Source organism: Triticum aestivum, chromosome 6B (genome assembly GCF_018294505.1).
Source record: "Triticum aestivum cultivar Chinese Spring chromosome 6B, IWGSC CS RefSeq v2.1, whole genome shotgun sequence".
Taxonomy (NCBI): domain Eukaryota; kingdom Viridiplantae; phylum Streptophyta; class Magnoliopsida; order Poales; family Poaceae; genus Triticum; species Triticum aestivum.
In genome coordinates this window covers 643,318,752-643,333,712 of record NC_057810.1, presented here as the reverse complement: position 1 = coordinate 643,333,712, position 14,961 = coordinate 643,318,752, and the positions used below count along the sequence as shown (strand labels likewise).

Below are 14,961 nucleotides of genomic sequence, written 5' to 3'. Positions count from 1 at the left end.
CGGTGGATTTGTGACAGAACGGCTCCCATGCCGGAGGTCCGGTATCCAATATCCTCCAGGGGACGACGGGCCGCGATTAGGAGGGTTCTCTCCTCCTCACCCGAGAAGGCGGCAAGCTCCCACCTCCCAGTGGACGGATCCGGATCGGCCGAACTCTGTTGACGTGAAACTTCAGGGCGTCTGGGCTGTTCGCCTAGGGGAAGAAGAAGGGAGGAAGGAAGGGAGATGGGGTCCGGTTTGTAGACGCTCACTGTGCGCAAATGTCCGGCGGGGGTAGAACCGTTGAGCTCCTGAGCTGCAGTGCAACGGCAGAGGTTGGGATATTGGTGTCAGGAGGGTACAGCCAGGCGCACTGCACGGCAGCGCGGTGACACGGCCATCATGGTTTCCCCGGCGGTACCACGAGCCTGCCAATAACTGCGTCTCTTTTGATTTGAATCGCAACGGAACCAACCCATTACTGCCCGGTGAAATCCCCTGCAATTTGCTCCTGGTACGTACTGTACTGGCAGCCCGCTGTCCGCATCAGGTAGCTCAACCCTGCCATCGATGATGGGCCGATGATTTCCGAGCTAACGCACCTGCGTCTGCTGGTCCGATCTGACGGGAGGGAAGAACATGGGATGCCGCACTGGGGCACGTGTCCGGACAGCGAGTTTCCGGTTTGTATATTCTCGTGATTAGGATGGCCACGAGGGCAGGCAGGCTAGCGCGGCACGCCTCCGTGTCACGTCCCCGGCCAACCACCGGCCCGTCGGTGCATCTGCTTTGCCCGGACCGGAAGCAGGTGGAATATGCTCCCAACGATTCTGGCTCCGGCCTACCCACGTTCAGCCCATATGAAGCTCCAGCAAAGATATCAGTAGTAATTTACATGCCGGAAGTTCTCGTAATATACATACAGACGTTTTGGTTCTGGTTCCACATGACCAAGCGCCATGGTTTATGTATACAGTACAAAGCTTACATACATGGCTCCATTGACATGGTACTGGCAATGGAGCCAGAAACACAGCCTACAGAGAATCAAACTAGTTCGGTTTGTGCTTACCAGATACAAGAAGCTTTGCTATGTCTGATTAGCCCATCAGACAACACATCTTCTTTACTCTGCAAAGTAGTTCAGTTCAGTTCACTCTCACAAAAAGGGAAATCATCTACGGATGCACAAATAGTTCCGCTTTACAAGCCGACTGGGCATCGTTTTATGAAGAATACAAACTCATTTCTAACATGGTTGTAATGAGCCTCTCGAAACAGAAAAATATATAGAAATGTGGTTCTAGTGCAGTATCTCACCAACACATGGTTAAATAGATTTTTACATACAAATGCTCTCTACTCACACAGAACGGCACGCGGACGGCTAAAACCTATCGAGTGAAGATCGCCGGCAGTCTGTCGGCCTAGGAGCCTCAACTCTCAAGCATCGGATCAGTGGCTGCTCTACAAGCGCAACTCCTGGCGATTCTGAAATTCATCTGCTGTATGTATATAAACCGCGCAGCGTCGAAAGTAGCGTGCTCTAGTTTACAGGCCTTCGGCTTACCAAGGGCCCGTCAGCGTCCTCCGCAGGCAGATCCTCTTCGACGTGGGTCCAGCTTGCCGGGTAACCTTCTCGAATACCTGCAGACACCGTTCAGAAATTACGTTAGGGCAAAAATTATCCCCTGAAGTGTAACGAGGCAATCTCAGAAACGTCATATGACAATGCCTACAAAACAGTGGACTCTTTTAACTAGGAACAGCAAAACAAAATGTAATTATGTACTCTAGGAGTACCACCAAATTACGGCAGAAGTTTCACCATTTTCCCTATGAATGAAACACGATTGTATAGAGTGGAACTGTTACATGGGTCAACATGCACAAAAGAAAACTACGCCCCAAGGAACTTGAAGATAACGAGAAATAGGTGGGAGACCATAACCTTTATTTTGGCAGAGTTTACAAAAAATTCGATGAAAAAAAATACAGAAGGTCCCTGTCCTAAATCAGACAGCCCACACATTTCTCATAATATCATGAAGATAAGATCTCATGTGTGAACTTCCAAATGGAGTTCAGTGAAAAATGTGCAGGTAACTATTTTTCTTTTTTCTTTTCAAGAACGAGCAGCAGGAACACTGCGCATTCTATTAGAAGAAAAGAGAGTTACAAACACATATGTACAAGAAGTTAAAGAACAGCACAGTACCAGCCCCTAACCAAGGTCATCATCGACCACCCTATGGAACGCTAAAGCTCTCACAATCTGGACCAGCCCCAAACTAAAATTTTAATTGATGAAAACTTGGACAATCTGGCAACGAAAGCTGGAAAACGATGGAGTTGTTAACCAGTCCTACAGGGTATCATGATGAAAGTGGCTGAAATTTTCCCACAAAAAGAAAAAAAAAAGAAGTAACTGATATTGTTGTTGTTACACATAAGAAGTACCATTTCTCATGGGAAATGTTAATAAAGAATGATGACTTTAGATGCGATGATGGGGGAAATACAATTGAGCGGCTCTTTCAACCTGATAGAAACATATATAGTTGACGACACACATAATCTCTGGCCTAAAGCCTGCACTTGTATAATTTGTTTACTCCAACAATTTATCTTGTTAAGTTGGTAATACAGATGAACAAAGTAACATCAAATAGTAGTAATAATGAAATAAAAAAGTGAATAAACACAGCTAACCTTAGAATACAATACTTGGGTCAATAGATGAAATATTAGAGCGAAAATCATTGCAGTTGGCCAATCAATTCAAAGTTTTCTTATATCATTTTAAGTCACTTAAACGTTACCACCTAACCCCTGTTGTAGGAAAATATTATCAATCAAATCCACATCAATCCTCGCCTTATCATTTCTCCAGTTCCCACAGCTTTACTTCATCGATACGGCATTGTCAAGTCAAGTATACGTTAAGAAAACCTAACTCTACATCAGTAGCTGTCAATCAGACTATAACATTTCCTATTCAAACTAGTGTATCAATACCACAAGTTTCGAGAGCTTGTATTTTCATAATAATACAGTTGATGAATCAAACCATGCATCATAGAGCTAAACTACATTCATGATGTTGACAGGTCGCTTGCAATATTTCCTGAATGGGTATCCATGATCATAGGTCAAGACACGTTTTCCTTTATACTAACGAAATAAAAGAGCACACATAGGCTGGTCAGTTCTGTTTTCTCTTGAATGGTTAAATAAGCAAAAATAGTATCAGTCGATCAAAAACAGTTTCTTCAAAATGGTAGGCAATTACCTCGTTCTTTTGCCTCTCTAGGATCTCCGCCTGCACATTAGAAGAAATAACCAACTAGTTCAGATAACATGCGTCAAAAATGGTAACAGAACAGTGACAGACTGAACAAGGCAAGAACAGAGAATAAGAGGAAACAGTCTAATACGCAGAGTAAAGTTTAGAAGTACTACTAGTTTAGTAATGGAACAATCCATTCCAGGCAAGCCATAGTTAATCTAGGTCTTATATTCATCAGAAGAAACAAAAGATCATCTTGTACCATTAGATGAGCAAAATACTTAGCACTGAAGTATTTCGACAGCTGCCACTGGAACCTATTTTTGTTAACTGCTGCCATGGTGTTTTAGTTTTGTGGAAATTCACAACAGAACGTTGAGAGTAAATCATGCAATAAATAAAACACTTGCTGTATTTAGACTTGTAGTTGAAAATATCCTGTGATTTGTTCTCTCTTTGATTGACTTTGGCTTTGTTAAATGCTGCAGGGTGACTAAGACCTATCACTAGAAACTCAATATCCAGATAGTGATCATCCTGATTTTTCTCTGATTTATTGAGGTGATCAACCAGAAGGCAACTACTCAGAAATAGAAAGGACTGCTAGAATGCGCAGTGCCGAAGTACTGTACAATACAAGTACAATTAAACAAGAAAAGTGGCCAGGAGATGTATCATACCTGTTTTCTCTGCAACTCCTCATTCCGCTCTTTAAGTTTTGCCACCTCAGTCTCCAATTCCATCATATAACTCTGTTGCATATAAGAAGGCACATATTTAGCCAATATCGATTATCCAAGGGCTACAGAAGCTCGACGGCAAGGAGAAACTATTGGTGTTAGAAATTGTTCTCACCAAGATTCAACATTTTCGGGGACGACGGCTGCAAACATGATCATTCATGTTTGTATCCTTTGTAATTTAGCATGCCAACATCAATTTAACATAAATTATATATGCACACAAAGGAGGCTCTAATCCTTTGTTCTATTCTATAGTACTTCCATCTGTAAAGCGTCTTACGTTTGTTTACAGAGGGAGTAGCTTTTTTAGCGCCGGTGTTGTGCCATTTATTGAAGTAAAATTTGGTTAAGAGAAACATACTGTATATGATTGCGCAACACGTGTCACTGCTAGTAAGCAAACACATCATGATTTGTTATTTACAGTAACAGCACGATAGCAACAGAATTTTCACCTGTTTCCTCTGGCGCGACCTCGCCGCAGACTCCCGGTTCTTGATCATCCGGCGCTGCCTCCTCTCGACCACCTTCTCCATGGCCGGTGGCTTCCTCCCCCTCAGCCCACCGTTAAAAACATATGGCATCGGTGGCGGCGACAGCGAGGACAAGTTGAGGCCTTCCATCTTGCCGTAGCCGTTGGACATAACCGGCCTCCCCGTCGGCGACGGCGAAACCATAGCGGCCGCACCACCACCTCCTCCCTGGCCGTATGCTCCGGTCATCAACCCATTGGCCAAGGACAGAGGATTCACCATGGGAGCAAACATGTTGCTCTGAGGGAACAGCATCTGCGGCTGCGGAGGCGGCGCCTGGGCCACGGGGGCCGGCGAGACGGGCGGCGGCGGCCCCGGCATGTCCTCGCGCACGACGCCGGCGCGCACGAGGAACTCCTCGAGCGTGACCTCCCCGAGCGTCTGCTGCCTCTGGGCCGGCGGGGGAGCCTCGGCGGCTGCGGAGGCGGAGGGCCCTCCGAAGAACATCATGTCGCGCCAGACCTCGTCGACGGTCTTCTGGCTGAGCGTCCTGGGCAGCGTGAGCGAGCCCTGGCGCTGGATGCCGCCGTGATCCGGCCCCGCCGCGGCGGAGGAGGAGGCGGCGTTGGGGCCGGCGCCGATGGCCTGCGACTCCTCGGCGGTCCAGATGTTGCGGAGGAGCTCGTCCATGTTCATGGACCCGAAGTCCTTGCCCGGCCCGCCGATCGCGCTCTGGAACTCGTCGAACGTGAGCGAGTAGACCGAGGAGCCCTGGCGCGTGAGCGGCAGCGGCGTCATCGGCGGCAGCAGCTGGTGCTGCTGCGGCGGCGGCGTCCCGTTCCCTCCCGGAAAATCCATGCCCGATCCCGCCAATCAGCCGAACCGAATCAGAAAGCGCCTCGAGTGAGAGCCTCACAGGTGTGCGAGCTCCAGCCAGACACAGCAGCCGTGGTACTCGTGATGGGGAGCAGCGGGCGGGCGAGGGGGAGCGAGCGAGCTCGCTCGAGCTGCTTTAAACCAGCTGGTCGGACGGCGCGGCCGGGCTGGATTAAGTATGGGTGGCAGTGCCAAATTTAGCAAGAGCAGATCCACTGCTGCTGCTGCTGCTACAAGGAGCGATTGGCGCGCGCGCATAGAGAGACAGAGGGATAGAGATCGGAGGTGGGCGAGGTGGAAGGCGGTCGTTGGCCGCGGGCGCGACCACGACGGCGAGAGGGGTGGTAGCGGAGGACAGGTGTTGGCCTCTGCGGCCGGTGCGTTTTAAAACGTCGCCCCACAGCGACGAAACCTACACACCCACGGCCCCAAATCTGGATTAGTGCGCGCCGGGTAATAAAGTAGGCCTGCGCTCCCACTGACCTTTGCCTCGCGCACACGGCCAGATCCCACGCCTCGTGCCTCCTGTCGCTGCTCGGGATCTCTCGGCCGCCGCGCCCGCCGATTGGCCTCGTGGGAATCGGGTGCGGGCGAGGGTGTGGGGCGTGGCGTGTCAGTGGGGGTGCGGGATACGGGGGTGGGTGGCGTGGTGCGGGGTAGGGATTTTGTTCCGGCTGACCACTGAGCGGAACGTGGTGGGCTCCGGCGGCGTGCGGGCGCGCGACGTGTCCGCGTAGGGAGTACGGGGATGGGTGGCGATGGGACGGGCTGCCCAATCATGGCGCGCGAGGTGGGTGCATCTGGGCGTATGCGGATAAGCGCGGTGGACGGTCGGATCGGGGCGCTCACCCACCGGCCGTTGACGCGGTGTCAAGGGACGTGGCGCGGGCCGCGGGGAAACGGGTAGTGTGCGATGGGCTGACTGCGTCGTCGTACCGGTTGGCTCTTTCGAGGGGGGCCTGGGACAGTTTGAACGAATCCTCGTGGCCCAGGAAAAAGATGGAGAACTGATGTGGGAGTATTGAAGACCGGGGCTTGCCTATGTCTTCCTTCAAATTGCCTAGAGGATTGTGTGATCACTTAACTTCTATGACTAGAATTTTCTAGTGGGGGAGTAAGAATGGACAACGGAATTCGTACTAGGCGTGGAGGATTCTTGACAATCCAGAGTCTTTAAGCGCCAGGATCCTGAAGGCCACATACTTTCCTAACTTGAAGTTTCTGGAGGACGAAATTGGAACACACCCACCTCAAATCTGGCGGTCTTTGGTGGATGGCCGAGACATGTTGAAGCAAGGTCTCATCAGAAGAATAGGCAACAAAACCGAAATCTGGAAGATGAACTGGATCCCGAGGCCAGAAAATATGCGTACCACTTGTGTTACTAGTTGTAGATTCTACTCTGCTGGTGAGTGAGCTCATCAACGGACCCGAAGCAAGGTGGAAAAGGGACTTGATCGATCAGGTCTTCTTGCCTTACGACGCAACAGCAATCATGCCAATCCCAATCTGCACATGCAACATAGAAGACTTTTGGTCGTGAAACTCTGAAAAGTCGGGGAAACGGGTAGCTTGAGATGGGCCGGCTGCGTCGTCGTATTGATTGGCTCTTTTGTGGGAGCCCGCACGCACGGGAGCTATATCACGTCTTAGGCGAGATGGAAGATGCTTTTGCTGAAGGGAAACGATGCTATCCATTGAGTACAATCAGATTTGTGTTAAAAACTTTCCAATATACCTACTTAGCGTAAAGAACCGTTTTTTCATTCTATTTTCAGGTCTTTTAGTTTTTAGTTTTTGTTTTTTTCTCTCTTTTCCCCCTTTTTTTTGTGTTTTCCCTGTTTTTCATTGATTTTCTTTGTTTTCTCTTGGATTTCACTGGTTTTCTATTTGAATTTGGTATATATTTAACACATTTGTTAAATATTTCTGTAACATTTTTCATATACCAAATTCACAATTTTGCATATATGCTCAAAACAATTCTATACACGTTAAACATTTTTCCAAATGCTTGACTCACTTTTTCAGATACAAATTTATAGTTTTTTTAATACATGGTCAACATTTTTATATACACATTTAACATTTTCCAAATAAAAAATTAACAATTTTTCACTACGTGGACAACATTTTTTTCTCTATATATATATATATTTTTTATTTTTCAAATACTTGATTAAGATTTTTCAAGTATAGGATTAAATTTTTTTCTATACATATTTAACATTTTAAAATGATTCATTAACATTTTTAAATACAAGATTAACATTTTTAATAAATTTCAACATTTTTCCTATATATATTTAACATTTTTTCGAATGGTTGATTAACATTTTTTCAAGTACAAGATTAACATTTTTTAATACATGGCTAGAATTTTTTCCATTAAAATTTTCAAATTCTTTATGAACATTTTTTAAATGCAAAATTAACATTTTGTGAATGCATTGTCAAATTTTTTCTATACACATTTAACATTTTAAGATGCTTGATTAACATTTTCAAATACTTTTTAAGCTTTTTTTTCATATGCTTGATTAAGATTTTTTTATATATACATGATCAATGTTTGTCACACACATTTTATAACTTCTTTATACATTTTTTGTGTACATGGTCAACATTTTTATGTACACATTTAATATTTTTTAAATGTATGATTAAAATTTCTCAAAACATTATGTAAGTTATACATTCTTATACTATATATGTTTCGAATTTTTGGAAGTGTAAAAGAAGTAAAAAATAAAGCAAAGAAACAAAAGCAAAGAAACAAAACAAAACGAGATTGTGGCCTCCAGCGCACCAGAGTCGGCCCACGTCATGTTGCCCTTGTGCGAGGGTTCCCTTGGTCTGGCATTAAGCGAGATATAGGGGTACCGCGAAATTAGTAATTAAGGAGTACTCTTTGCGGAGATCACTCCAACTTCCCCAGATTGCGACAAGTGTGCGGCACTTGTCGCAACCTGGAAGTTTTTTTTTTGTAGATCTGTTTATTCAAAACATTTTATCTCTTAGACCGTGCGTCCAAATCTCGAATCGCTTTCGCCGTTGGATTCCTCGCGTCGAGATCTTCAAAACTAGATTCCATGTTGATAGATTTTGACGAACTTTATTTTCATGAAAAAAACCAGATGAAAAAACCGAACCAGGAGCACGGGTTTTTTCCTTTCCGAAAAAGGCACACCCGTGCCTCTTGTGGAAGCAAAACCGTGCCTCTCGCGAAAAAAATATGTAAAATGCGTTTTTTCGTTTCTAAGGAGGCACAGCCGTGACTCTCGCGAAAGCACAACCGTGCCTCTCGCGAAAGCAAAAACGTGCCTCTCGCGAAATAAAAAAACAAAAACGTGTTTTTTTTCGTTTCCAAGAGGCACGGCCGTGACTCTTGCGAAAGCACAACCGTGCCTCTCGCGGAAGCAAAACCGTGCTTCTTGCGAAAGGAAAAAAAAGAGAAAACATTTTTTTTCGTTTCCAAGAGGCACAGTCGTGCCTGTCAAGGAAGCACAACCGTGCCTCTCGCGAAAGCACAACCGTGCCTCTCGTGAAAACAAAACCGTGACTCTCGCGAAAAAATGCGGTTTTTTGCGCAAATTTTTTTTCGATTTTTTTGTTTTGCCGAAATGCTAGGGAAGACTGGTGGAAAACCAAAACGTCAAAAAAACCCAAAAAAACCGTTTAAAAAGCCAAAAATGCGTGAGAAAAAAAATCGGAGGAGCGCCCAGAGCGCGACACATGGCGAATGGCTGACAGCGCGCCAAGTGGCGCTGATCGTTACGAGGCTCCCGAAGGAGCGCTCGTTAATTAGTTGCTCCCGGGGTACCGGGCCGCGTGCCGCGGGATCCTTACTCGCCGCAGGTGCGCGTCCAACTTTCGCGGCTTGCTACATGGGCCGGGCCATGCACCGCGGGATCCTACTCGCCGCTGGTTTTGGGGACGGATGGTTAAGGTTCCGTGAACCGGGTTTTTTCTGTTTTATTTTCTTTTGCCGGGTTTTCCTTTTCCTTCATATGTTTTGTTTTTCTTTCATTTCATGTTCCTATCTATTTCTTGCTTTTCTTTTTCTTTTTATTTATTTTTTCATAAATTCAAAATTTTCAAAAATTATCTAATTCTAAAGATTTATTTTGGAATTCCGTTAATGATTTTAAAAACAAATCAAATTTCAAATTGCGTTAACTGTATTGTAAAAAAATGTTCATGGTTAGAAAAGAATTGTTCAGGAAAATTTTTCACCGTACATTAAATTCACTTTTTATAAAATTAGTCATAGTTCAAAGAATTGTTCAGAAATAACAAATTTCTCACAATTTCAGAAAAATCTCACATTATTCGAATTTTTTGTATTGATGTTTTCAGAAATTTCTGACATTTTCCAAAATTGCTTCACATTTTAAAGATTTGTTCATGCTTTTTCAAAATTTGTTCATGTTTTCAATTTTGTTCGTGCTTTTCAAAGTTTGTTCATTTCTTGAAAAATTGTTGACGTTTTAAAATTTTGTTTGAGTTTCAAAATTTGTTCACTATTTTAGATATTATTCGCATTATAGAATGAATTTATTTGATTAAATGTTTATCGGGTGTATGAAAAAATGTTAGTTTTCTATTAACTAATGTATATGAGAATTATACGACATGTAGGAAAAAAGTAGATATCAAAACATATATATGAAACAAATATTAATCATGTATTTACAAAATGTTAAACGTGTATAAAAAATATTCTGATGTACTAGGAAAATTTGCATACTAAAGAAGACCAAGCATACTTGTATTAAAATCATTTTTTCATAAAAAAAACAATTTTTCAAAAATTATGTTGACTAACTCGGGTATACTAGCCCTTGCTCCGTTTTCAGTTTCTATTGCAAATAACCTCTCAATCATGTTTCCTTCTTTTGTCTCTATCCCCCTCTTGTCATCCAATGTGGACCCGCATACATCTGCGGATCCGTGCATAAGTTTTTCCGTAACCCGGAATCAAATTAGGAGGCTTTGCTGGAGTCTGAACCACCGCCACTCCCAACCCACCCAAAATCACATCCTTCCATCCCTTGCTCTCCTTTGCATTTTGGGTGTCCCAACTGAGCATTTTAATGAGAAGTATCTTGGAATGACGGCTGATGCGGGAGTATTGAAGACTGGGGCTTGCCTATGTCTTGCTTCAAATTGCCTAGAGGATTGTGTGATCACTTAACTTCTATGATTAAAACTTTCTGGTGGGGGAGTAAGAATGGACAACGGAATTCGTACTGGGTATCGTCCATGTGCATGCCCAAATATACATGTTTGGGGGGGGGGGCTAGAGCTCAGAGACTTCAAAAAATTTAATCTGGCCCTCTTAGCTAAGAAAGGCGTGGAGGATTCTTGACAATCCAGAGTCTTTAAGCGCCAGGATCCTGAAGACCACATACTTTCCTAACTTGGAGTTTTTGGAGGACGAAATTGGAACACACCCACCTCAAATCTGGCGGTCTTTGGTGGATGGCCGAGACATGTTGAAGCAAGGTCTCATCAGAAGAATAGGCAACAAAACCAAAATCTGGAAGATGAACTGGATCCCGAGGCCGAAAAATATGCATACCATTTGTGTTACTAGTTGCAGATCCTACTCTGCTGGTGAGTGAGCTCATCAACGGACCCGAAGCAAGGTGGAAAAGGGACTTGATCGATCAGGTCTTCTTGCCTTACGACGCAACAGCAATCATGCCAATCCTGTAAGTGCATCTAGTGCCCCTTAGTGATTTTGGTGTATTGAATACTTATAGGTTAAGGGACTAATGTGTTTGTGAGTGTATTGTCACGCCCAATATGCGATACTATCCTAAAGAGACTCGAAGGTCCCACCAAGGATAGAACCGCATATTGAAACGCTTTTGCAATGTGGATATCATTACATCAACATTACATAATAGATGGGTATACATACAAGAGGCATACAATGCCACACGAATACAACATCATCATAGATAAGAGCAACATCCGACTACAGATGAAACACAAACAAAAACTCAAACGACATCCACCCTGCTAGCCCAGGCTGCCGACCTGGAACCTATCCCCTGATCGAAGAAGAAGCAGAAGAAGAACTCCAAAATAAGTAAACATTGCTCTCGCGTCAAGATCATCGCATAACATGTACCTGCAACTGTTGTTGTAGTAATCTGTGAGCCATGAGGACTCAGCAATCCCATTACCATGGGTATCAAGACTAGCAAAGCTTAAATGGGTAAGGAAGGGGTAAAGTGGTGAGGTTGCAGCAGCGACTAAGCATATATGGTGGCTAACATACGCAAATAAGAGCGAGAAGAGAGCAAGCGGAACGGTCGTGAAGCTAGCAATGATCAAGAAGTGATCCTGAACTCCTACTTACGTCAAACATAACCCAAAAACCGTGTTCACTTCCCGGACTCCTCCGAAAAGAGACCATCACGGCTACACACGCGGTTGATGCGTTTTAATTCAGATCTGGTGTCAAGTTATCTACAACCGTACATTAACAAATTCCCATCCGCCACATAACCGCGGGCACGGCTTTCGAAAGTTTATACCCTGCAGGGGTGTCCCAACTTAGCCCATGATAAGCTCTCGTGATCAACGAAGGATATACCTTCTCCCAGGAAGACCCGATCAGACTCGGAATGCCGGTTTACAAGACATTTCGACAATGGTAAAACAAGACCAGCAAAGCCGCCCGGATGTGCCGACAAATCCCGATAGGAGCTGCACATATCTCGTTCTCAGGGCACATCGGATAAGCGAAGTGTACATGAACCGACGTAATCCAAGTTGCCAAGGAATGGTCCCGCACGGTGCTCTAGTTTGGACCAACACTCAGAGGAGCACTGGCCCGGGGGGGGAGGGGGGTAAATAAAGATGACCCTCGGGCTCCAGAAACCCAAGGGAAAAAGGGCTAGGTGAGGCAAATGGTAAAACCAAGGTTGGGCCTTGCTGGAGGAGTTTTATTCAAAGCGAACTGTCAAGGGGGTCCCATAAATCACCCAACCGCGTAAGGAACGCAAAATCCTGGAACATAACACCTGTATGACGGAAACTAGGGCGACAAGAGTGGAACAAAACACCAGGCATAAGGCCGAGTCTTCCATCCTTTACCAAGTATATAGATGCATTAATTAAATAAAAGATATTGTGATATCCCAACATAATCCAGTCCACCATGGAGCAATCTTCAACTTCACCTACAACTAGTAACGCTATAAGAGGGCTGAGCAAAGCGGTAACATAGCCAAGCAACGGTTTGCTAGGAAGGGTAAAAAGGTTAGAGGCTGACATGGCAATTTGGGAGGCTTGAAGAGCAAGTGATAGGTAGCGCAACATAGCGATAGAATGAAGCAACTAGCATAGCAATGATAGTAGTGAGATCCAGGGTAGCGGTCATCTTGCTTGAAATCCCGCTAGGAAGAAGAACGAGTCCATGAAGAAGACAAGTGGACGTAGTCGAACGGATCCTCACAACTCCGGAACAAAACCGAAGCTAACGAGAGAAGCAAACCGGAAAGAAGCAAACAGTATGGTAAACACACAAGCATAATCATGCCATGATGCACAAACAAGTATGATGCATGTCCGGTTTAAAGAGGCATGGCATGGAAAAGTGCAACAAACAATACTACAAATTAAGTGGAGCTCAATATGCAACGAGTTGCATATTGACGAAACACCACATTCGAGTTATTTAGTTCGCTCTCGTTTAGGTACACAACAATATTAAATGTTTTTAAACATGGCAAGAGATGAAACATAAGTAAACTAACTATCTAGGCAAGTTTAAATGGGGCCGGAACAACAAACAACAATTCCGGAAAATCCCCATATGCATATTTTAGATTCGGTATTGTTCTGCCCTAAACCATATTTTAAGGTTGTTAAACAAGAAAATAAAGTGAACCATGTTAAACTAGGCATTTTTCCACCCCATTTACATATAAAGTTTATTAAAACTGGAGCTACGGTTATTTAGTTATGAAATAAATCATTTTAACATGGCATTTAGCAAATTAAATGCAAACAACATTTTAAACATATTTAACATGGATGAAAGTGGCAAATTATTAATCTACACAAAATTCTAAGCATTTTACATGTTTGAATCATTTTAATCCGATGCACGGTTTGTGAGTTATTAAATGATGATATATGAGGGGTTTTCTGCAAAACTGTAATACACTGAATAATGTTAAAATCGCAGCACGGGAAAAAACATTAGTCGGGCCGAATCTGAATCACGGGCCCAACAGGAAGGGGGGGCAGCTCACCCATGGGCCAAGGCCCGGTTGGTAGATGCGGCTGAGGTGCGCTGGGCCTGGCGCAGATCGAAGTGGGGCAGGGCATGGTCAACGCGGGGTCGAGCGCTGCTCGTCTCGCTCGGGCAAAACAAGGGCGCGACGGCGGACCTCCAGGAAGAGGATGGCAGCGGGCGAAGGCGAGATGGTGGGGGTCGGTAGGCGCGAGAAGCGGCGGGTCGGCGAGGCAACTGGCGACGGGGAGAGCTCGGCCACGAGGATCCATGGGGAGGTCTCTGTAGAACCACAAAGGAAGAAAGATGAACTGAGCCAAAGAGCAGAGAGAAGACAGCGGGATTCAGAGGAGGACGATGCCACCAAGTCTACTCCAAGGTGCGGCGGCGCTGGAGACAGGGAACTTGCGGCGCTCGATCCAGGCAACGGGACAGAGGGGACGCGAGCAGCCTTGACGGCGGGGCAATGGCGTGGTGCTCAGGACCGGATGGCGCTCTTGGTTGGGGACGAGGAGGTCCTTGAAGCAGAGGCGCGGGCGGCCTGGAGGTCGAGGTCGGGCACAGCCGGCGCTCGACGGCGGCGGAAGGGCGGCTGCGCTTCGGTGGTGGTTGGCACAAGGAGCAGCAGAGAGCTCGGGCGCGCTGGGATCCAGGAGACAGGGATGGGGGGCGAGGAGGTGGAGCTCGGGCTCCTGCGGGGTTTGAGCTTCGGCGGTCGTTGACTCGAGATGGGTCGATGGGATGGATGGATTGGATCTGGGTGTGGCTGATGGTTGGTGCACGGGGAATGAGAGGATCCCGAGGTGGGAAATGGGTGCGACGGCGGCGGCTGGGAGGATGGGACAGCTCCCCTGAGATTTAGGGTTGGACAATATATATACATTAGGTGGATTAGGTTAGGGGCTACCTCATCCCTACGATCGTAATCGGAAGGTCGCGAATAAAATAGTTAGGGAGCCCAATTAACAAAACGTAGATGTTTTATAGATGTTGGGGGATGAACTGAATCCAACGGTGATGACTGAGCAAGTCGGGTTCGGGCAAGTCTCGGACGCGCGTGAGGGGGTCAGTGCACTATGCAGAGAGGTTCAAATGGCCGGACAACAAACGAATGGTCGGTCTTGAGAAAGGTCAACAGAGACGAGGAAGAAGCGGCAACCATCCATGGGTGCAAGTTTTTTTTAAGAAAACATGCGATGCAATGCTCATGATGACATGATGAATGTGACAAACAAAAAATAAAACACACAGTGAACACGAAATGTATGGAAGTCTTCTGGAGCGTCGGTCCCGGGGCGTTACTACACTCCACCACTACGAGAGGATCTCGTCCAGAGATCTAGG

General features: G+C 45.6%; 1 protein-coding gene across 2 annotated transcripts; it reads right to left on the bottom strand.

The window, feature by feature from the left end:
* Positions 1–857: 857 nt before the first annotated feature.
* On the bottom strand, positions 858–5,933 carry LOC123138454 (bZIP transcription factor 23). 2 transcript variants are annotated; one of them, XM_044558433.1, is made up of 5 exons: positions 4,467–5,933; positions 3,949–4,020; positions 3,272–3,301; positions 1,550–1,626; positions 858–1,110 (listed from the first exon to the last, which is right to left on the bottom strand). In XM_044558433.1, coding segments are annotated over exons 1-5 (1,056 nt in total). In that variant the 5' UTR covers positions 5,343–5,933; the 3' UTR covers positions 858–1,109. The 2 variants fall into 2 exon arrangements, with proteins under 2 accessions (XP_044414368.1, XP_044414367.1); XM_044558432.1 differs by lacking the exon at positions 858–1,110 and having other exon boundaries at positions 1,139–1,626; positions 4,467–5,918.
* Positions 5,934–14,961: the final 9,028 nt, after the last annotated feature.

What these genes read in the sequence shown, in the direction of transcription:
- LOC123138454 (XM_044558432.1), bottom strand. Translation starts at nt 5,342, where the DNA reads ATGGATTTTCCGGGAGGGAACGGGACGCCGCCGCCGCAGCAGCACCAG. An exon ending in GGTCGCGCCAGAGGAAACAG is followed by an intron (nt 4,021 to 4,466) that starts GTGAAAATTCTG and finishes TATATGCAACAG; the next exon opens with AGTTATATGATGGAATTGGA. An exon ending in AGGAGTTGCAGAGAAAACAG is followed by an intron (nt 3,302 to 3,948) that starts GTATGATACATC and finishes TCTAATGTGCAG; the next exon opens with GCGGAGATCCTAGAGAGGCA.